Here is a 21,718-nt window from a genome sequence, read left to right on the forward strand (position 1 = left end):
AAGTCTATGTACAGTTATTAATGTAGTGTTGCAAATCTAGCTTTGCGAAAACCAAACTGGTTCGGATGCATCTGGTTTTCTGGATAGCTGTAGAGTGACTCGAAAATTACTTTTCGAACACTTTAGAGTCATTACAGAGCAGGCTGATTGGTCTGTAATTCTCAATATCCATTCGGTCACCATCCTTATATAAGGGGGTGACGTTTGCTATTTTCCAGTGATCGGGGTAAAGTCTTTTGTTTGACACATTGTTGAAACAGTAATTTCAAATACTTTGCAAGGGATCCACGGCAGTTTTTGAGCATAGCGTTACCAATTCCATCAGGGCCGACTGCCTTGCTTTCCTCAAGCTTAACAGCCTCAAGGCAACATCCTTTTCTGTTATCTTCAGAAAGTTCAGCTTATTTTTTGAAATTTTGTTGCAATTGATTGTTGCTCACTCTTTCATTAAAAACCCTCGTGAAGGCGTTGAATGGGTTCGCGTTGTCTCTCTCACCAGTCTGTAAAACAGCTTTGTATCACATGCTCACAGGTATTAAGGACTTGCTCCTTATGCTTGCCAAGTACAGCTGTATTATACTTAAACGTCTGAAATATGGTCTTTTTTATTATTCAGGCAGAAGCTGAAAGTCACCTCATAGTCGTCAATAGCTTTCATCACATATTGCTGAGCGTCAGTGAGAAGCACACGCAGCTGCTTCCTTTCCTCGTTGATTCGTAAATTTGCACTGAGATTCAGAGAGCCGTTTTCCGACAGGATTTCCAATACTTAGTTTTCGTAGGGTCGTCACGGACGAAATGTTTCCCCAGTTGATCTGAGGTAGGCTGAAGTCACCGGTGATGATAATGAAGTTGATTTCATGAGATACTTTCAGGACAACCAATCCTCCGACATTGAGGTTGATTTGCAGCCGTTCGTGTTAGATGTTGCTTTTAATTGCTATCAACACTCCTCTGTGACTAGTCTTGCCTTTTACTGCGCTTTCTTGGTCTTTTCTGTATATCAAAACCTGCAAGGAATAAGGTCTTATCAGGAACATCGGGTGTTAGTCATGTTTCGGTAAGGCATATAACATCGTGGCTATCCGCTTGTACGCAATTTGAAAATTTCAGAGGACTTTCGAGTTCGAGGATGCTTCGCACATTGAAAGTTAGCATTTTCATTGCGTCCGGTCGATAGTTCAGCTTCGACGCTAGTCACAAGCCTTGAATGTATTCAGCGCTTGTTTCTTGCCCTTTACTTTCACTGCTTGCTGTTGTTGCAGTATAAGCATCACCCCCTTTTTTAGCAATGTGTTCGTCTTTTGGTTGTTTTCATTGCCCATCTTTTAGTTGCATGTCCAGGTTTCTTATACGAAGGTCTCCAGGTGAGACATCTGCATTAAGTAAACGACCACGCAATTTTAGTGTTTCGCGCTCTTCTTGAGTCAGTTTCATTCAGCATCGGGCTGGTGAGGATTGAATTCTTTCGGCACTGGGCTGATGAAACAACTAGACGACATCTTGAAACTAAATGAGCGACAGATTTTCTAAGTATATCAATTTATTTCAATCTCATAATTAAAAATTTTGAAAATAAGTTATTAAAGAGTATAAATATAACACACTACCACATCGAGTTAACTATTCGAGCTACACCCACTTGATAGATTTCTCTGAGTGGAGTTGGACCCTGGAATTGGACGTTACATAGGTGAAGCCAAGCTGAGGAACTAAATGCCGTAATTTAAATTAATTTTGCACTGAGCGTTTTTGTTTTAAGAACGCTTTCATAAAAGTAATCTTAAAGTATTTGCATTGAGATTGGGAAGTTTTAGAAATTTTCCTGTCCACAGGATATTGAGACTGTTTGATCTAGTTTAAAAATAAAAGAGATCATTTTCTTCAATTTCTTCTCATTGAGTGCACATTATCTCAAAAGTTGATTTTTGTATTTGCTCGAACGAAGTTTGAAGCAATTATTGCAAACTTGTCTTTTTTTTGCAAAATTTTTGTTTGACCATTTTAAAGCTTTTTTCTAATGTAACATTTTTTTGACTCGTGACTTTTTCATGCTTCTCTTCAATTTTCAGTGATCTGAATTGCTCACACTCTGGATTAAAGTTTTGCTAAAGTAAAAGCTATTGTAGCAGGGAAATTAGGGGTGTTATAGCCGAGTGATAAATTGTTCTGTCTAGGACTCCGGGCTGTATAGAATCCCACCATGGGAGTATGTTTTTGCACCCACTAAGAAAAAAACTATCTAAGCTACAGGCCCTGAATTAAATATCCCCGCCTGTCGTTAGAGCGCATTTTGTCTGCCGTCAGTCGAATAATATTTGCCTTTCGTTTAAAAGTTAGCTGCTACCTTACCTTTGCTTTTCAGTACATAAGCGTCTGAATTGTTTTCAGACATGCTGTACCAAGACATGCTGTTTTCAGACATTCTGCAATCAACCTGTACCAAGCCATAGCTGTTGCGGAGAGAAAAGAAAATGATCTAATACAAAATTTCTTCCAAAACGGAACGAGTTGTTGAAAACATTTTTGATTTTGGAAGAAATCAAATTATTCGATAATCTAGCAAATTTGCGCTCCGTGCAGTCATGGAAACAGAATGTTTAGCTAACATTCAGACATATCAAATATTAGCTCTTTAAAAATCACAAAAGTCCATTAATTATTATCCGTTTTATCGACCTTATCGAGGTAAATACGCTCTGAAAAGATTTAAGAACTGCATTTTTTGTTCGTTTGTCTGCTGTGAAATAAAACTAATAAAAAAACTTTCTGTTAACTGTTTTTTGGGAAGCATCGTTTGGCATTTTCGGTAACAAAGATATTAAAGCTCATGCTGCTCGTGATTTTTTACTAGGTGCTAGTTTTCAGCTAACTCACTTAACCTGTTAATTGTTTTCTTTTTATAAAAAATTTTTCTGCGCTTGTTTTCATTGTCCGTTATTTAGTATGTTTTGCCGTTGGACTTGATTTATGACACATTTTTGGCTGAATGGCTATACTTACGCGCCTGATATTGCTAGTAATTTAATTGGCGAGGGTTGTTTCAAAGCTTTCAGCCATCTTCATTTTAGTTTTATTTACTGTCGTACAAACTTTGAAGCAAATATTGTGGTCGTATGTGCCTTTTTAACGCAAAATTGTCGTTTGGCTGGTTTGACTCTTCAATTCACTTCTGTGTTGCTTTCGCATTTATACTTTTAAGCAGCTGAACTCAATTGGCGCAGTTGACTTCCAGTCAAGTAAAAAGTGCGCTGAAATTGGTTTTATTGTTTCATTTTAATTCACACTGGTAGTTCATATTATATGTTGTTGTTGTGGCTATGGTACGGAGCTGCATTTTGCAAGTAATTTTGTGTGCCATACCGGCGCTTTTTGACTTGTACCCTCGTTGCATTTGTATCATATTAAAAATAGATACATAAGTACTAGTGTGACTGCCTATCAGCAACTTGCTTGTGGTGCGATGACCTTTTTGAATCTATGCCATAGTGAATGCCATGTAGTCCCCGGGTTAGGGGGCCAGGTTCAAATCTAAGTACTACAGTTTAAGAAATGGCGAATTAATTAGTATGTGATTGGCCGAAACTTTCAAGAGACATAATTTTTCATACTGCAAAGGGTGGTTCTGTTTGCACCCATTCCTTTTTAATCCCACCACTTCCTGTTGTGTGTGTAGCTGTCGCACAGAGCTGCGACTGTCAGGTAATTTTGGCGGGATGCCGGCGCTTACTGCAGTTTTTAACTAGTACCTTTGTTGCATTTGTATCATGAAAACATGTATTAATAGTAGTGTGACTGCCTATCCACAACTTGCTTGTGGTGCGATTACCTTTCTGCTTGTACAACATGGGGAATCACATGCGGTTAAGCGTCTAAGAATGGCATCGTCAACAGCGATGGAAAGGGGGCAATGAAGGCGGATTATTCTGTGAAGTGTGGTTGTATTGGACTGATTGTATTAAGTCCAGCCATTTGGCTACCGCTACTGGTCTTTCCCGCAGATCAATCACTTTCAAGTCGTAGTGATCTTACTGCAGTTGGAAATGTGGTTTACGTCATATGGTGCTACTTCACATTTTGGACAGTGGTTATTAACCTTGTCACAGATCCTACTCAAGTAGGAGTTTAGCAGGGGGCAGTATCTCGCTCTGTTGTGCTAATGGGATGCGTTCAATTCATGGCAGCGTTTGTTCTTCTGGTATCTTTGGTGGAGGTGTAACTATTGGTTGCTGTGTTTGTTCAACTGAGCATGGACCGTATGTTGGTGGATAGCTTTGAGCGCATTTCTGTATTCTTTGCGATTTGATTGCTCTTTATTGTTCGTTTTGACACGTGATCCCCAGAAGTATCATTTAGTGTCGGGTCTCATGGAACAACAACTGGTTGAAAAGGTTGCTTTATGATCAGCGCGATGGCTCTGAAATCTTTCGGCCAGGGATTGCTCTGCTAACATAAGTCATTGATGTCAAACTTTTTTACACAGCCAGTAAATTTGCGAAGAGCAATTGTTTATTGCGTTTGCAGGTGGTTCCAGTTTGTATTGCTGATTGTGGAAGCACCGTAGTTCGGGACGCTCCAACCGATAGCTTTTTAAGTCACCGAAAGTGTCTCTTTTGTGCAGCCCCAGTCGCTACCAGCAATCTTTTTTTACTAGGTTATTGCGCTTTTGTAATTTCTCTCTGGTGCTCATTACATGTTCGCCAAAATTCAGCATGCTATCGAAGCCAAGTACTTTGACTTTGGAATTTACTTGTATTGGTGAATTGTTGATAGTGAGGTGTGGGTCAAACTTGAGCTCCTTGATCCAACTTGTGAACACAGTTTTACTTGATTTCTCAGCTGATAACTTAAGTTCTCGATTGTAGCCAGTCGTGTAAAATATTTGGGTATGGAGTTATGCTCTTATAACGTCGTTCGATGCCCCGTAGATAAGTTATTGATTGCTCTCAAACGAAGTTTGTAGCAATTTTATTAGTACCGTGGTCTTTTTTATGCGATTTTTATGTTTTGCGCGACCGATTTTTCGTTTCGTCCCCACTCAGCCCCCTCCCCCTCAATCACTCACCCCTGCTCACCACTCCGATCCACACTTGGTGGTTTTGACGCCCTCTCGTCCAGCCTTCCAAACCCTACCCCCTCAACACCACTACGATACGCTCACCTCCACCCCCTGCTTGCATCTCTCCAAGCTGAGTACTAATGAAGCCAACCTCTCGTCGGTCTTTTTGAAAGCAATTCGTCAGACGTGAGTTGGTTGTTTTTACCCTGTCGCTAAATTGCTCTACGTAGTAATTGGTTCGGTTCAGGAGCAATTCGTCCGGGGCCTCCATTTCAGCCGTTAAGGATTACATATTGTTGAGCTCCTTTTTTTGTGTCGACGTATAAGTGTGCCGACTCTGCAGTTGATTTAATAGCTGTCGATAGCGTTAAAGCAAAATTTTTTCCAAAACAACCTCCCTACTTTAAAAAAAAGAAGTCTTCCAAGTTGAATTGTTAACTATCTATAATCTATATCTTATACTTTATATGATTGCTGTTAATAAAAATATGCATTAAAATGTTCGGTGTTGTGATGGTTTACTACTATTTGAATGAATTGATCGAATTGGTTTAGAAAATGTTCTCCTTTTGCTTTAATTTCTCGTTTTGATAATTAACACTTTTCCTAATCCATGCTTAATCCACTCATTCCGCTTTCTTCCTACTGTGTTGTATTATTTTATAAATCCAAATATCGTTGCAATAAACTGTGTAGCTCATATAGTTGGTTTATTATTGCCAATATCGACTCTCTTTTGATCGGCTCTTTCGGCCTTATAAATGAAATCACATTTTGTAACTAAAATGGTGTAGTTTGTAGATTTCTTGCGACGTTATTGGGGAATTTTTAAACGGGTATTTTTTCGGCTTTGAGTATTATCAGCTATTATATTTGCAGTTTTTAATTTTTTTATTCGTTGTTCACGTTGTCTCAACATTCTGCAGCTCAAAAGCTTTTCTGTTTTCCTCCTTTTCAGGATGATTTTCATAACTGAATTTGCGACGCTTTTAGACGAAGCTATGTTTGATATCAAGTTTGTCTGATGTCATGTCTGCTTCTGAGAAAATGCCCTTGCTGTTAGCATGAATATGCGTTGGTCATACATCAGATATCGGAATAGACTTAATATTTTTGAAGACCTGATTGTGGGAATTAGTATTGATCTAAACCTAAGGATGCCGCCTAATGTTATAAATTGGTACCATATCAGCGATTGACTGAAAATTGCTGGAAGCAATATAATTTATAAATTCATATTTGAATTTCATTTTCAGGTGAAAATGCCGATCGTTCCAGCAGATGAGCTCTTAAGCCATGCGAGGTCAGTGTTGAAGCCAACAACCATTCAATACACTAATCATATGGGGCAAGTTCACCATGAAAAAATAGGACCAGATGGAATTGAGTCTACAGAGCCCGATGTAACTTCCTATTCTGGCGATCGATTCGATGGAAGTTATGCTAAGTTGAAGCCTTACCTGTACGTTGGCTCCGAGGACACTTCCAGAAATCTGGAAAAACTGAAGGAAATTGGAATCACACATATTATTAATTTGGCCACGTATTGTCCAAATTCATTTCCGGATGAGTTTACATACTTGAAAATTGATATTTTTGACATGCCTGAGAAAGATATCAAACAGCATTTTATACAGATTCGAGATTTTATAGAAGAAGGTCGAAAGTCGGGCGGAACTGTGTATGTTCATTGTAATGCAGGTATTTCACGTGCGCCCACATCTTGCATTTCGTATCTAATGTGGAAAGATCAAGTGACCAAAGCTGTGGCCTTTGACTACATCCGCTCCAGGCGATTTGTGCTTCCGAATGAAGGATTTATGGAACAGCTTGATAAATATGAGATAGAGCTGAAGTTAGTCGGAAGCAAGTCTACTGTTGATCCTGAAAATTAGTTTATCAAAATGTTGCTGCGATCTATCTGTATTATAATCTGTAGATTAAAAATGTGATTAGTTTTCTCATCAGATTGTTTCAAATAATTTATTTTCAGATAAAATCTGGTTTCTTCATAATTTTTACTTGGAATCCATACCAGTGGTTTGAAATAATAACTCGTTGTAAAATAATTGCGTTTCAAAGCTATGAGAATCATTGTTTGGTTTTTTCGATGGCTATTCAACGGAATTCGAAGCAGGTGTTGTAGTCGTGTGGGTTTTCTTCATGCAAAATTTGATCTTGCTTACTCTCTGCATGCAAGCTGGTCCGTTTTAGCTGTAATATTTTTTATTAAAAAAGGAAAACTGAATTCAATCCATTATTGCTGTGCAAAAACAAATGAGTAGATTGCGCAAAATAAAATGGCAGTGCAAACGTATTAATAATAATAATAGCAATGTCATTACTGAAAAAGATTTATTTATTCATATTGGAACCCAAGAAAAGTTAGTTTTTAAACCTTACATGTTTCCAAGATAAACAATCTGACGACTGCATGCAAGGGTCTCGTTCAAATTCCTCAAAAATTTGATTGAAGATTTGTTTTTTAATTTTTTTTAATTTTCGTTTTTTCTTAAGTGGCAAGGTAAAGAATTCCTGTCCTGTGAAGCTTTTCTCACGATGAATTTATGGACGGTATAAATTTGGTTCGCTTCCATTATAGACTGGCCAAGAAAATAATTAACAGGTGGTGAGTAATGTCAAATGGCGGAGAGACTGTCTGTAGTAAACTACTTTCCTTCGAATTTTCAAAACATTTCGTCAAGCTAAACGCCACTAAAAAGGGCATTTCGAATCGGAACGCAAGTTCTCAACATTTGATTAATTTTTATTATCTCAAACTGTGTAATTGTATGCAAGTTTGTACTCTGAGTATTCTAAAAATGCACTTATCTGTCTTACGCCGTTGTTACCTTTCAGATTGTTTGTTTTGATCGTGAAACACCAGCAGGCATGTCTGTGAAGGTGAAGACGAGCCCAGTTAAAAGCTTGACCAGAGTTCCGCAGAGGGCAGAGACGGATGCAAGTGGATTTGTTGCATTATTGGAGGCAGGTTAGAATTAAGTTTTAAACTTGTGATATGCAAGGAATCATTTTAATAGCTGGGTAGTGATTTTTTTGGTATCATGCTTATCATTTCACGCCTCAAAACAGGAGCAATTTTGTTGGTGACTTCTATTGCTTATCGACTAAAGTGTCGAATGTAGCATCATCTGTTACACTTTGAAGAGAATTTTTTTGGGTTAATTGTGTTTACTTTTTGACCACGCCTGATTTACCCCTGGCGGAAGAAAACAACTTTTTATAAGATTGGGGTAGGTCAACTACTTATTTTAAGAAAGTTCTGAATAAGTTCTCGGACGCTGCTGGCCCTTATTGTTATAATGGCAACTGTATGATTATGATGGCCGATCTTAAGTTAAAAACCTTTTTTTTTGTTTTCAGCTTTGTCATGTCATTTAAAATGTCATCATAACTGAAATTAAATTCGGCTCTACCCGGATCTAAACTTGAAAAATACGGCTTCACGTTTTCATTTTCAAAAGTTAATAGTTGCCATGCTTTAGCTGTTAGCATTAAAGTGGTTTTCTCAAGTCACTGCCAAATTAATGATGCTGGTGAGATATATACTACAGGAAACGATTCTTTATTCTCTACAATCCGCACAAAAAATGAAAATTTGATTGAAAGCCTGCCTCTCATTTATAATGTATTCACCATATTTGGAAAAATACTGGAACAATTAATGCCTACATTTCAGGAAAAATCGACGAGGCCTCCAGGGTGATTTCACGTATGTTAGATTTCAACAAAGCCGAGAGTGTACACACAATTCTTCAAGATTTCCTCAAAGGCGGAAATTTCGACGAAAGTCTCGAAATGCTCACTTTAATTGCGAACTTGAGCAGAAAACACCAAGTCAAACTTTTGAAGCTATTCATATGTTCAAATTTTGAAAGCGATTCAAAAGAACCTTACGAGAAGAAAGTTCGAAGATTGATCGACGATATTGGTTTCATTGAACGAATGAAAATAACGTCTTTGGAGATATACCTTTCTTTGGCACACAGAATTGTATCTCTGTCAGGAAGTGAACAGAACGGCAATTCTGAAATTTTGTAAGTTCAATCGAACTGTAAATTTTGAGAAACGAGTTCTTATATTATCCTCATACAATAACTCCATCTGTAATCGACATTTCAGATGATCAATAATCGTCTATATGATTCGTAATAATACTTTCATCTCTTAATAGGCTATACAAAGCAATACTACACAAGATGAAGGAAACTTCATTTATTAATGAGTTTCTGTATAGCCGACAAGAGTTTAAAAACGTTCCTATGTAAAAAGGAATGAAAAATCTCTGCTAGACACAAAGTCACGATTTCAAATCTCAAGTTCTGAAATTGATGTGTTTGTTCTGGTCAGTATTTCAGAATCAAAAGTGCTTTTCACTGTTCTCTATTTTAGAAACCTCTTTGGCTCCTACATCTATCCTGCGTTGCTAGAATGTGAAATCAGTGAACAAGTTCCATATTTGGATTGGCTAAATTTAGCTCTGCTGTCTGATTATTGTCATGAAGTATCTCCAACCTCGCAAGTTACTTTGACTCAGTTTGCTGCTCAGGTGCAACAATGGAGTGTTATAGAACAGGTAATTTTTTAAAGCTTTCTGCTTGACAACGATTACTCATTGTAGAAAATGCGGGACTTTGCCGAAATCTGCCGTTTTTATTAGCTCTGTTCGAAACAGCATCTTTTACTTGCAATTGTAGTTTGCTAACCGTTCTGGAATGTGAGTTCGCACATAAAGTTCCGACCCCGCTCTTCCGCATTTTTGGCCTAAATGTCTACCAAATGAGGAACAGATAGAAAACCCCCAAAAATTCAAGTATTTTTCAAAAAAATATGTGTATGAACAAAAAGATTGCCTCCAACGCAAATAACTCTCAGTGAAGTAAAAAAAAAATGCCGCATTAGATTGATAAGATCAGTCATTATTAAAAAAGCAAGTCAAGACGAACAACAAAGTCAAACAGCAATAGTAACAAACATTAATAATGTGGTATGCGACCTCTCAATAATGAGAATAGGTAAAAAAAATAGACAAAAAAAAAGAGAAAAAGGGCAAAATTAAGTAGTCTTTTAACAATTATTTTCAAAGTCATGAAAGCCATTAGCTACAAGCTGAAAGAATCCAATATGTTTGTTTATTTGTCTACAGGAAGCGCTTGACACCTGTAATTATTCAGAATATGTCTTACGTCTACAAAAAAGAACGTCAATGAGGTTACTTTGTGAAAAACCCGTATCGAAGCCAGTAAATTCATAACGAGTTCTTTAAAAAGATTAGATTTTGTACACTTGCACCTTCTCGTGACATCAATATTGTCATATGTGATCTGTAAATAACGAGATTAGGTAACAATTGAACAAAAATAAAAATGCAAAGTTGAAGAGTGTTTTATTTTATTTTTGAAAACAATTGTTTTTAAATTCATGAAAACCATCAGCTATCTACTCAGATCAGAATCTGGGCTTTATTCCTGCATAAAAAGCCATTGAGAACGGTCCTTAACGAGGAAACTTCCTACGACTAAAAAGACAAATATAAACAATTCAATTGATTTCTTTGAGAATGGGGCGTCGAAGCCGTTAAAACCTTAATCTATGCTTTTAAAGACTTTTATATGTTCAATTGTGGCTTTTTTTGAACGCCAATAATGTAATATGTGAACTGTCAATAATGTTTTAATGTGACAAAACAAGAAAAAAAAACGCAAAAAAGGGCCAATGCCTAAAAATCGAAAAGGTTGTTAAGTCTAGTAGCATCAAAGCCAGAAAACCATAACTTCACGCGTAAAGCCGCAAAAAAGATTAATTTTAATTCAGTATAAAGAAGACGAAGTCGAAACATCCTCTCTTTGGTTACGCTAAGCTACAAGTTGAGCAAATTAAAAGAAAAATAGTGGAAAGGTTCATTAACCATTGTTTAATTAAAAATCAAATCGACCTTAATCTTTCTAGTAAAGAAACTCTATATATCCACTCCTACCCCCTCCCTTGGGTGAGACAGGCAAATTTTCCACCATTTTTTTTGTGTGCCTGCTCAGCTCTCTTAGAGCCTTAATTGTATTTAAGTGTGTTATTCACCGAAACTGCTGATGACATTTAAATTCATGATGTGAGGGGCACTCTACATTCCCCACCCCTCAATTGAGTTTGCGCCCAGACCCTAATGCACTCCATTTTTCTACTTACTAAGATAAGCCTAAAATAGCCTCCCTAAACTGCCTTTTGAGAACAATTATCCCGACGTTTATCGGTTATATTTTTATTGTATTTTAGACATTATTTACCTTTTTTTTGATTATCAGATGAATCTGCAGAAACTGAACTCATGGAGAAATTTTTGATGTTTGCCAAATTTTAGTCAGTTGCCAAAACATTCTCAAACAGGTTCACTTGAAATCTTTTCACTGACCAGGACTGATCGAATTTCAAGAAAAAGTTGGGATTGAACAGCTGTTCATTACTTGAGACTGAATTTATTGCTGCAACCAAACGGGTCTACTTAACTGCGTTTTCCCGTTACTTTCATTGCCCAATTTGTTGATAGTTATCGTTTAAAACTGGCAAAATATGATAGTTTGAAAATTTATTTTAATGAGCAAAATTGCTATTTGAGCGTTTACTTTTGTCGAAAAGTGTAAAGACCCGGTGTCTGAGACCAAATTGTTTGACCTTTTGACCTTAGTTGTGTGTTGAAAGTAGACTTTACTAGCATGCTCTTTTTCTTCATCGATATGTCTTTTAAAGAGATGCCTGTTATTGTTTGAGTGCATTTCCGATATTCAGTTCTGTTTAAGGCTAGTTTGTTGGCTCTGATCGGTAACGTTATATCAGTTTTTGTTTGTTCGAATTTTGATCGTAGAGAACAATTTTGGTCGCAGTTGTATTCTGGAGCATTTCTAATTAGATCTGAACTGTATGATTTGTTTCTTTGATGGTTTCTGTGTTTTAGGCTTTCAATATGGTTGAACCGCAAAAATCACTCGTCTATTCATCGCTGTTAAATGCAGTCTCGGAATCAGCTGTCAACAGTCCCCAGACATCCTTGTTGGATCTGTGGATTATCTTCAGAGCAAACTTACGATTGTGGTCTTGCGAAAGAGCATCGCTGTATCTGGCATCCTTTTTGTGTGGTTTTGCATCTTTGTGGAAAATTCTGTCAAATATCTTTCCTAAAATTACATGTGTGCCTCTTGCAAGTAGGGATTTTACCTCAGAACTTAACCAGGAAGATCTTGCGCGCCTGCAACAGGTAGAAGACTCTATGTCAATCTCATCGCCTGGAAATCATGACCATGATTTGAATTTTTTATACGAAGATGTTTATCTTAGCTCGAAGGCGACGTCATTGATTAAATCCTCTCTTGTCCAATCAGAATCGAGAAGCCATATCCTGCAATGCTTAGTGTTTTTATCAGATTTCCGGGAATTCTTGGAAGAAGATCTGTATAGTTTCAAAATGTCGGTTAAAATGGCAATAAGTGTCCTCAGTCAAATGAGATTGTTGCAGACTGAAGTCTTGGAGAGCTTTTGTGGATTATTGGCAAACTTTAATTCGTCATCGATAGACATACCACACAAGGTTGGTTTTCAAATGATTACATCAAATATCTTCGTATTTTGATGCCCCTTTTCCTTGACCTACTATTGTTGTTACATAGACTTGTCTGGGTCCTTAAAACTGGGATCTATTTTGGCACACCACCCTCTTTTGGACCACCTATAATTACAAACAAGGAGGCTCGTTAATGTGCGTTCGCATGATGTTCCGACCCGAGCTCATCTACAATTTTGAATTAATTGTCAACCAAATGAAGAGATAATCAAAAATATGTTTGAGTTAAAAAGAAATCTTTACACGCCCAAACTACTAACTGAATTACATAATACCATCCCTAATTAAAGCGCTCACGAGATCTGCCATTAAAAATACTACGAGAAAAAAAAACAAACAGTAAAATCAGCAAAAACAAAACTCAATATCTAAATTTAAAAGCACCTTGTAACTACGTCAAATTGCAATCAGATAAAACCTTAGCTAAACAAATTTACTGTTTCTTAAATACACAGCAGATGTGCTTTTTCCTTTTTTTCCTTAATGGGACTGGATAACAAGTCGACAAAGAGAAATAATGAGGCAAAATTCAAAAATCAATCAACATTTTAAAAACGTTTCATAACTTCATACGTCTTACAAACCCTTAACCTTTAACGAAATAATTCTTGATAAAGTTACAAAAAGTCAATACGAAACCTATAGAACCTGTATTTGTTTAGACTAAGCCATAGAAACGAACTACAGTTGCCGAAAAACTAAAAAAAAATTGCGAAAACACAAATTGTTGAAGCCATTAAAATCATTAAATTTATCTGAATATTGTTTCTCTCATTTCAATTATTATCTATACTTATACAGATCAAATTATACTGAACGATTAAATAAGCTCATGCGGAAAACATCATTTTAGAAAAGAACAAAAAAATTTTTCTAATTTTAAAAACGAATAATATCATAAACTTTAAGGCTATTCGCTATAAACTGACTGCATTGAATAGCATCATTCATTCAATACTCAATTAGAAGCTTATGAGACCTCTCAGCGTTTTACGACTACTAAAAGAATAAAAAACATTCACAAACAGCAAGGTAAAAAAAGAGAAAAGTTTCGAAGCCATTAAAAAGTGAACTTTTCAGGAAAAACTTCTTATCTTTAATTATTTTTCAATAGCAAGGGGACGCTTCTTTGTTTAAAAAAGTGACTTTGAAAAATCGACAAATATGAACAAGTATATCAAAACCACGAAATTTTTACGAAAAACACATAATATCAACGCCATTAATTTCAATAGCTTTCAAAGGAAATCATTGAATATGCAAAATTATGACTCGATGGAAATACTATAATATCTCTTCTTCATAATTCATCAATAGGACATCACAATAAGTCTTATGGTTAAGAAAAGAACTAAATACAGACAAAAATCGAAAATTCCAAAGAAAAGTGCTAGAAATTGTCTAAGCCATTTAAACCACAAGCTTTTCTCTGAAAGCTTCTTTTTGATCCATTGAACGTTTTTGCTCAGCAAATGAGAACTATCAGTATTATGATAATGTTATAAGATTTCAAAAAGAACCAAAATAAGAAAAAATTAACCAAAAATAAAAAAAAATTAATTAAATTGAAAACTAGCGGCATCCAAGTCATAAAACCAATAGTTAGAAGTCAAAACTGCTCTCCAGATTAATTTTGGTTGCAGTAGGAAGGAAGGAGGTCCTGTCGTTACTGAAAATGACAAAGTTCAAAAAAATAGGTTTAAGATCGGTTTCTGTTTAAAAAAATTCCAAAAATTATTTTTAATGTCTTAACAGCCTTTAGCTGTCCACTCAATGCATTAGATAGGTTCACTTAATGCTCATTAAGGAGCCTATTGCACTTTTAGTCAACGAGTGTATGCTATAGGTCTTCAAAAATTAAGTATAATCTCAAAAAGAAAATCATAGTTTCATTAAAAATTAAGAAAAGTCAGAGTAGAATCCAAAGAAAAGAAGTGCGATCCCTAGAAAACATTTTTTGTTCATTGGGCTTCATATGACTGTTAGTGAGGTTTTGCTTTAATGGAATCTTGATATGGAAAGTGTCTAGTCTGAAAGTGACTTTAAAAAACAAAAAAAATGCCAAAAGTTGTCTAAATAAAAACCCCGAGAGAATTCGAGTTTTGTTTTTTATAGGAAACTTACCCATGAGACTGAAATTAGCATTTGGTCTATTAAGAATTCGTCTATTAGGAATGAAAAATGTGTCATTTAGTATCGTGAAATGTAGTCTTGAATTGATATTCTATAGAAAAATCCTTGTTTGAACGAAAATTAAGCTAAAAGTGAACAAAATCATGCCAAATGTCCTATGTTCACACAAAATTTTAAACCTCGATAACTCCTCGCAAAAAACGAAATTAGATTTTTTTAAAATCCTAACTCTATGCTGCATGAGGTTTTTAATGATACCACTCACATTTCTCCACGATGAATATATCGATCGGCCAAAATTGTCTGAACAGAAAAAAACCATTTGAGTATATAGTCCCCCCCCCACAAGTGGGGTCGGAAAAATTATGTGTTGCTATAGATGTATATAACGTTACTATGTGAACCGAGAGGAAGAGATTAAATCAAAAAAATGATTATCCAAGAATTCGGTATAATTAATCAAAAATGCAGTTATGCTCTTTTGAAATCACAAAACGATTTCGTATCTTTCAAAGTAACTGAAAACTAAGAAAGAAAATAACGCTTCTCAACTTAATGACAACCATTAGATAATTAAATATTATTTTTGGGTGGGGGGAATTGTAAGGTAATATCATCTGAGAACTATACTGCAATCTCAAACATGTCAATCAAAATAGAGTCTCAATTCATGTTTCAGGATATTCAACGTGACCAAATTGGAAGATGTGCTTCCAGCATTATCAAGTCCTTTGAACCGGACTCAAAACGAAATGCAATTCGTAATTTGCTGTCAGAAATCAAGCAGAAACAGTCTAACATTGAGATCATAGGAATCCCTTTTGCAATATTCGGAACTTCATGTCTCGTAAACGACTCGATTGATGTAATTAACTACACGTTTACATTATTAACCGAGTTTCTTTTGAACCAAAGTTTAAAATTGCGGTTCGATCATTCAAGTCATGATAGTTCCAACCTTGGATTCACGTTTGTCTTGATGCAATTTTGCTGGCCCTCCTTTTACGGGCTTTACTGCAAGTTCTTACAAAACTTAAAACAGTGCAAGTCAGAAAAGCCTATTCTTATTTTATTCGGCAAAACGATTTCAAATGTATTGTTCATTAACGAAATGGTTCGATCAATAACAGGCCTTGTTAATGACGACGTTGTAGAAATTTCCGTTACTGAAACTGACTTTGTTGATTCTCTAAATGATCAAACCTCGTCAAAACGCGCATTGTCAAAAATAGAAAGTGAAGAATATTTGATGAACTGTTTGGCTAAAACTTGCAACGATGACGCGACTGTTTTGAACTCACAACTGTTTAAATTTGTGTTAGAAAATGTAGATCAATATTTGATGCTGAATTAAACTATGTTTTACTTGTATAGATTTTGAAAAGGGGTCCATGTATATGAAGTTAGGGCCCAACACATACAAACGCACAATTACAGAAACTACCTGTATCGAATAAACATAGGCACACAATCTGCAAAAGATGAAAGCTTATGCTTGACAAAAATTTAAAGGTTGATTGACAAAAATGGTTGACAAAAACATTATAGGTAAAAAGCGCAAAAATTTTTTTGAACAATTTGTGAACGTTCTTTTGGCGTTTAAGGCTTCATTGTTAATAGATACGAGCTTAAACTTAGAATATTTTATTTGCTTTAACGAAGAAAAGTAGTCATGATGCTATTTTCTGAAACCTTTACCAAAACCAAAGACTTCATTATAAACTTGGTGTGATGTTTTTGGTTAGTATATTTAATATTAAAAGGTTTTAGCGTACGTTAAGAATGGAGAATAGTGTGCTGAAAAAAGTTCTTGGATTCCTGAAAGATAAAAAATAGAAACGTCTTTGAAGAGCGCAAAGTTTGAAATCCAGCAAAAAAAAGATAAGCCAAATCACCAAATATTACTCTAAAAACAAAGAATTGAAGTCATTCAAGCATACAAGGAACTTAGTCTTTCAAAGCTAAGTAACTATTATTCTGTTTTTTTGATTTGTTTTGTATTCAAGATACGCAGACAAAATTGAATAAAGCTCAAATCAAAAGACCTCTGCTAACTTACTTTAGTTGATAAAAATTAAACGTTGTGGAAATTAACGAACGACCGACGAAGGAACAATTCAAGAAAGCTGTACAAGTTGAGGGTGACTAAACAGGAAGAAAATAATACAGACGTAAATGGAGGTTTAACGGACGTGTTTGTTTGCTTTGAAATTCACCTTTTTGATAAATATCAAATTAATTGGAAAACAATAAATGAAACGAGAAGCCTCGCACATTTTTAATTGCTCTCGAATGAAAAGCAATTATTGTAGACGTGAATTTCTTTTTAAGCAGCTTCTTTGCTTGACCGATTTTGCGTTTTTCTAGAATAATGTTTGACTTCTCAAGTAACTTATTCACGCTCTTGATTTTCGAGTGTTTTCAATTGCTCTCACTCCGCAATAAAGTTTGTTGTTCAAACAAATCCCATTTTTAGAGTGACGATCACAAAGACCTGATAGCTTAGTGGTGAATACCTCAGGCAAGGCGACGGAATCGTACTGAGGAGGTCGGGAACCTAACCCTACGTTCTTTTGATGTTTTTACACCCATAAAGAAGAATTCATCTAGGCTACAGCCCCTGGAATTGACAAAAAAGAGCGATTCGTTAAAACATATCTCAGTTGATGTGGCAGAAAAATTTAAATTAGCGCCAAGTTTTGGTTAAGACACGCTGCGTCAAAATTGGCATCAAATTTTCTGGCTTGAAATTTGGAAAAACAATAAAATGTTGAGTTTCAGGTAAAGCGCACACGTATGAGCAGCCTTCAAACTTGAGAATCTGCTTTTCAAATTAATTTTTAAATATATTCTTTTGACATCATAAACCAGATAAGATTCAATGTTTAAGTACTGATTTTGTTGACAGTTTCCGAAATGACAAACTCAGAGTTGAAAAAATTGTAGAATCATTGGGAATAGGTATTGCAATACAAGATGCTTTTCGTCTAGGCAAATACTGCAACAGTAGCCCGAAACAACGGCCACTGGTTATAAAGATTGCAAACAACTGGAGTTATCGCGTTTTATTGATGTCCAACAACAAATAAAGAGAAAAATATATGTCAGAAAAAGTTTATGCAAAGAAGAGTTGAAAGAAAAACTATCTGCTTGATTTTCGATACAAAATTTCGAATAAACTAATCATCAATCGATCAGCACTAAAATTTAGAGTAGGAAGTTGTACTATAAACAGCAACCCATTGATCTGGCACCCACGATTGATACTATCTGCTCAACGCTGCTGAGTCAACCAATTAAGCAATCTCAACTAGAAACTCAAGTGATTCGAATTTCAGCATTTAGTTGTTAATCACTTCTGACAATGCAGAGACGATTGAAATAAGCTACTCTCCAAAGGAAAGTTCACCCAGACATCAATTGCATAACTGAAACCTGGTTTGATTCAAAACTTAACGAATGCGAGATCTTTCTGAATAGCAACTATCAGTTACAGAAAAGGACTGATAGACAAATTGGCACTCATGGTGGTATATAAATAGCTCAAAAATCTGACCTTCTACTTGAGGAAGTTAAAACAATCGATACTACCAAGAAATTTGTTTCAACAGGCGTTTTGTTTTCAGAGATATTGTGGTCACATTAATTACAATTTGCAATTCTCCAGTGAACAGTAGCTACAGAATCGAATGTAGTAAACATTGTGGAACAATTGACTCCCTGATTAGAGAAATTGACCAATGTGTGGCACAAAATGGAAAAAAAACTGTCTGATTGTAAATTATGACTTTACTTTCTTCAAAAAAATTAGGATCACATGTCCAGCAGTGACCTCAGTGAGAAATTTTTGCTCCAGAAGTTTACTTAATTTAAGTTATTATCACTCTTAAAAACAAGCTCATCGCCCGATGTCCTTCGCAATAACTTGAGTATGTGCTCCGAGTTTTCGGAAGAAAGAAGCTTCTATGTTCATTAACTAATCTCTGTGGAAATTGTGGTTCAGTTTAATAAGAACGAAGCCCTATCTGTTTTTAGAAGATTCAATCTAAATAATGCTAACTGTAATATGTTCAGGGAACACTTCTCACATTCGTTGAATGCCAATTCTAATGTGAACGAAGTAACGTAGAAATTTAACAACAAAAGTTTATTGGCAAGTAAGTCTAGAAAACTGTTGAAAAATGGTCGTAGAAGTCTGGCACCTGTTTATATGTCTCTTCAGTCCATTCATTGAGAAAATAAATTTTTGACATCCAGGCACAACAAAATGCAACTATAGTTAGCATTTTAGCAAATCAACTCAATAATTCCCTTGAGACAGATAGACAAAATTTAGGTGGAGGATCAAAGAGCTGGAGTCGAAATGAAGCTTACGAAGTACTTATAATTTTCCCGAAGGAAAGCTCAATCCCAGCGAAGATGATATATAATGGAAATCAATAGACTTCAGAACATATATGAAGCTTTCAACAATCGTTTCGCATCCGTGTTCAGTCGAGACGAATTGGTAATGGAAGTACCAAAAATGTCGAATAATTTAATTTGCTGGGATTATATCACTTTTTTAAAAAAGAACTTCTTGGAAAAAAATCGAATCCGGCACCATTCCTTATAAACCATATTTTATTCAATTTCAGTTGTTCGATTAACAAATGCCAGTTGCCAGACATATGGAAATTATTTCATGTAAGAACTCATTCTAAGAGTGGTAGCAACTAGATATCAAAACTACGGACCTATTGCGATGCTTACGTCCTTGTTATTAGTGATTTAAAGATTGGCGTAAAATTTTTTTAAGAAAATGATTCAAAACCAGCTCAGAAACAGCATGGTTTTCGCATTGGTTGATCAAGCATAAATTAAATCCTTGTTCCTTGCGCCAAACTGTATTCTAAGCTAGAGGCCAAAAAGAAACCGATAACTGTATTCCTTGATATAGCAGAAGCGTTCGACACAATTAACTGCAGAATTATCATCCACAAACTATATAAATCTGGTTTTAGTGAACAGGTCCTCCTGTTCTTCAAATTGTATCTTTTAAGAGGCAACAACGAGTAGTTATTTCAAACTTTACGTCGTAACCAGTGGAGGGCCACAAGGTTTTGTTTTTGCCTGTCCTCGGTTTACTCGGTTTATTCAAATGATTTACCAGAAGTTCTCTTGAGTGAAAGTTTTTTAGTTGCGGGCCACACAAAAATTAATGGCTCAGAAACTCGTCAATCAATTTTTTAAAACGATGTTGATAGTTCTTTCTCGCGGAGTTAAAAAAAAGAAATAATTTGAATTTCACGAAGTTGAAGTTTATGAGATTTTCCTTACAAATTCGCGCAGACCAAAAATTGTCTTTTCAAGCAAGAAAACATCCGACTAAACGGGTCAATTTAGTAAGAGATCTTGGCGTAAATTTCTACCAAAATTTCTTTCAGGACTTTTATATTGACGTTATTGTAAAAAAAAGGTTCTCCAGAAGCTAGCCCAAATTCGGCGAGTTTTGCCTGTCGAAACAAAAGTGAATGTTAAGTGTCTTCAGGTGAAAGGTTATGTACTTTCAGTTCTCTACTATGAATCAAATATTTGGCTCCCCAGTAAAGTTAGACTGCAGCGTTTGGTGAAAGTTCAAAGAAATTAGGTTAAGTGGATCTGTAGAAACTGGAATCTCTCTGATTCAGACTAAACCTTAAGTCTGAATAACCAATGTCTTTTATCGATCGGGTACAAGCTGGTTCTTTCAGTTCTCTTCATTAGAACAAAATACTTGTCGGACACACATTTCTGAATCTACTTGATTTCTGGGAGATCAAATCACACGACTGCAATACAAGAACCAGTGGCAAAGTCTTGAATTATGCTAGAGATGAGGGAAGAGGTGTGATGAAAAATTTTTTGTTCGCGTATCTAAATATAGCAATTCGTTTTCAGCTGAAGTTTTTTATAATGAATGGAATTTAGCTGCGATGAAAAAAATGTTGCTGAAAATTATTATTGCCGTACCAATAGAGCAAAATTTATTGTTGTTGAAGAAAAATATTGCTTTATAGTAACTTTAGCTTCTGCCAACTAAATTTCCTGCGTTCAATCTACAATGAAGCACTTTGGCTTGCCAAAAAATGATTGTAACCTCTTCTGGTTAAGGAATCAACATTTTGAGACTGTTCAAAATCTAAGTCCAAAACCGTAGAAGTTCAGTTTAATGATATGGTTAATGTTGGTCTGATATTCACGTACGGTTTTGTGACCTAACAAAAATTCAATTTTTATAAAAGTAAAAAATTCAGATCCTTCGACTGTAATGATTCTCGTTGCTCATCAATACTATGGTCATTAATGGTAATCTTTTCAGTACTCTACACAAGATCCACAAAGGTCCCAATTCAAAAAAAGCAGAATTTTCCAAGGCAGAATATATCGCCTTTATCAGAAAAATAATTTTCATCAAAAGTTAAAGACAGAGATAGATTGAGGTAAAGCATAGAAAACTGAAGCATTGACAATTACAGAAAAGTAGAATTCGAAGAGACCACCAAAAAGCAATAACAGTTTATATAAAAAGAGCAACATTTAGCTACATCAAACGTGTCTCGTAACCTGGAACAAAATGTCTCGATTTCTGAAAGGATCTCTTTTCCGTCATAAAAAATTGAATTATACGTGCTTGAAGGAAGCAGCTGGCAGCACGTTTTGATCGAACGGCGAAGAGCTCCGCTGTTTTTGTTTTTCTGCTCGTCTTGATGTAACAATAACTGGTATGATAAGTTCAGAAAAAACTTAATTCTATTCTCTAGGCCAATGAGATCTGTGCACGCCAGCTGCAAATAAATGGGCATAGCTTTTGAGCTTATCATGAATTCAACATAGCTGCTCTGACTGGTACAGAAAATCCACTTAACAACGGTATT

General features: G+C 35.6%; 4 protein-coding genes across 6 annotated transcripts in view; 2 read left to right on the forward strand and 2 right to left on the reverse strand.

Annotated features, from left to right (window-relative positions):
* Window positions 1–21,718, reverse strand: part of LOC142351221 (metal transporter CNNM4-like) — a 520,873-nt gene that overhangs the window by 413,799 nt on the left and 85,356 nt on the right. The gene's annotated exons all lie outside the window — the stretch shown is intronic.
* LOC142351222 (hexokinase-4-like) overlaps window positions 1–21,718 on the reverse strand; it is a 319,567-nt gene that overhangs the window by 212,493 nt on the left and 85,356 nt on the right. The window lies entirely within an intron of this gene.
* On the forward strand, window positions 6,320–7,058 carry LOC142350313 (uncharacterized). Its single transcript, XM_075402138.1, has one exon. It carries the CDS (start codon window positions 6,322–6,324, stop codon window positions 6,952–6,954), a length of 633 nt encoding a protein of 210 aa, XP_075258253.1. The 5' UTR covers window positions 6,320–6,321; the 3' UTR covers window positions 6,955–7,058.
* LOC142350623 (uncharacterized) lies at window positions 7,890–16,191 on the forward strand. Its single transcript, XM_075402525.1, has 5 exons — window positions 7,890–8,051; window positions 8,760–9,117; window positions 9,473–9,656; window positions 12,027–12,656; window positions 15,502–16,191. The coding sequence occupies exons 1-5, from the start codon at window positions 7,952–7,954 to the stop codon at window positions 16,174–16,176; spliced, it is 1,947 nt and encodes a 648-aa protein (XP_075258640.1). The 5' UTR covers window positions 7,890–7,951; the 3' UTR covers window positions 16,177–16,191.

The sequence above is a fragment of the Convolutriloba macropyga genome, chromosome 12 (genome assembly GCF_964194025.1).
Source record: "Convolutriloba macropyga chromosome 12, txConMacr16.3, whole genome shotgun sequence".
Taxonomy (NCBI): domain Eukaryota; kingdom Metazoa; phylum Xenacoelomorpha; order Acoela; family Convolutidae; genus Convolutriloba; species Convolutriloba macropyga.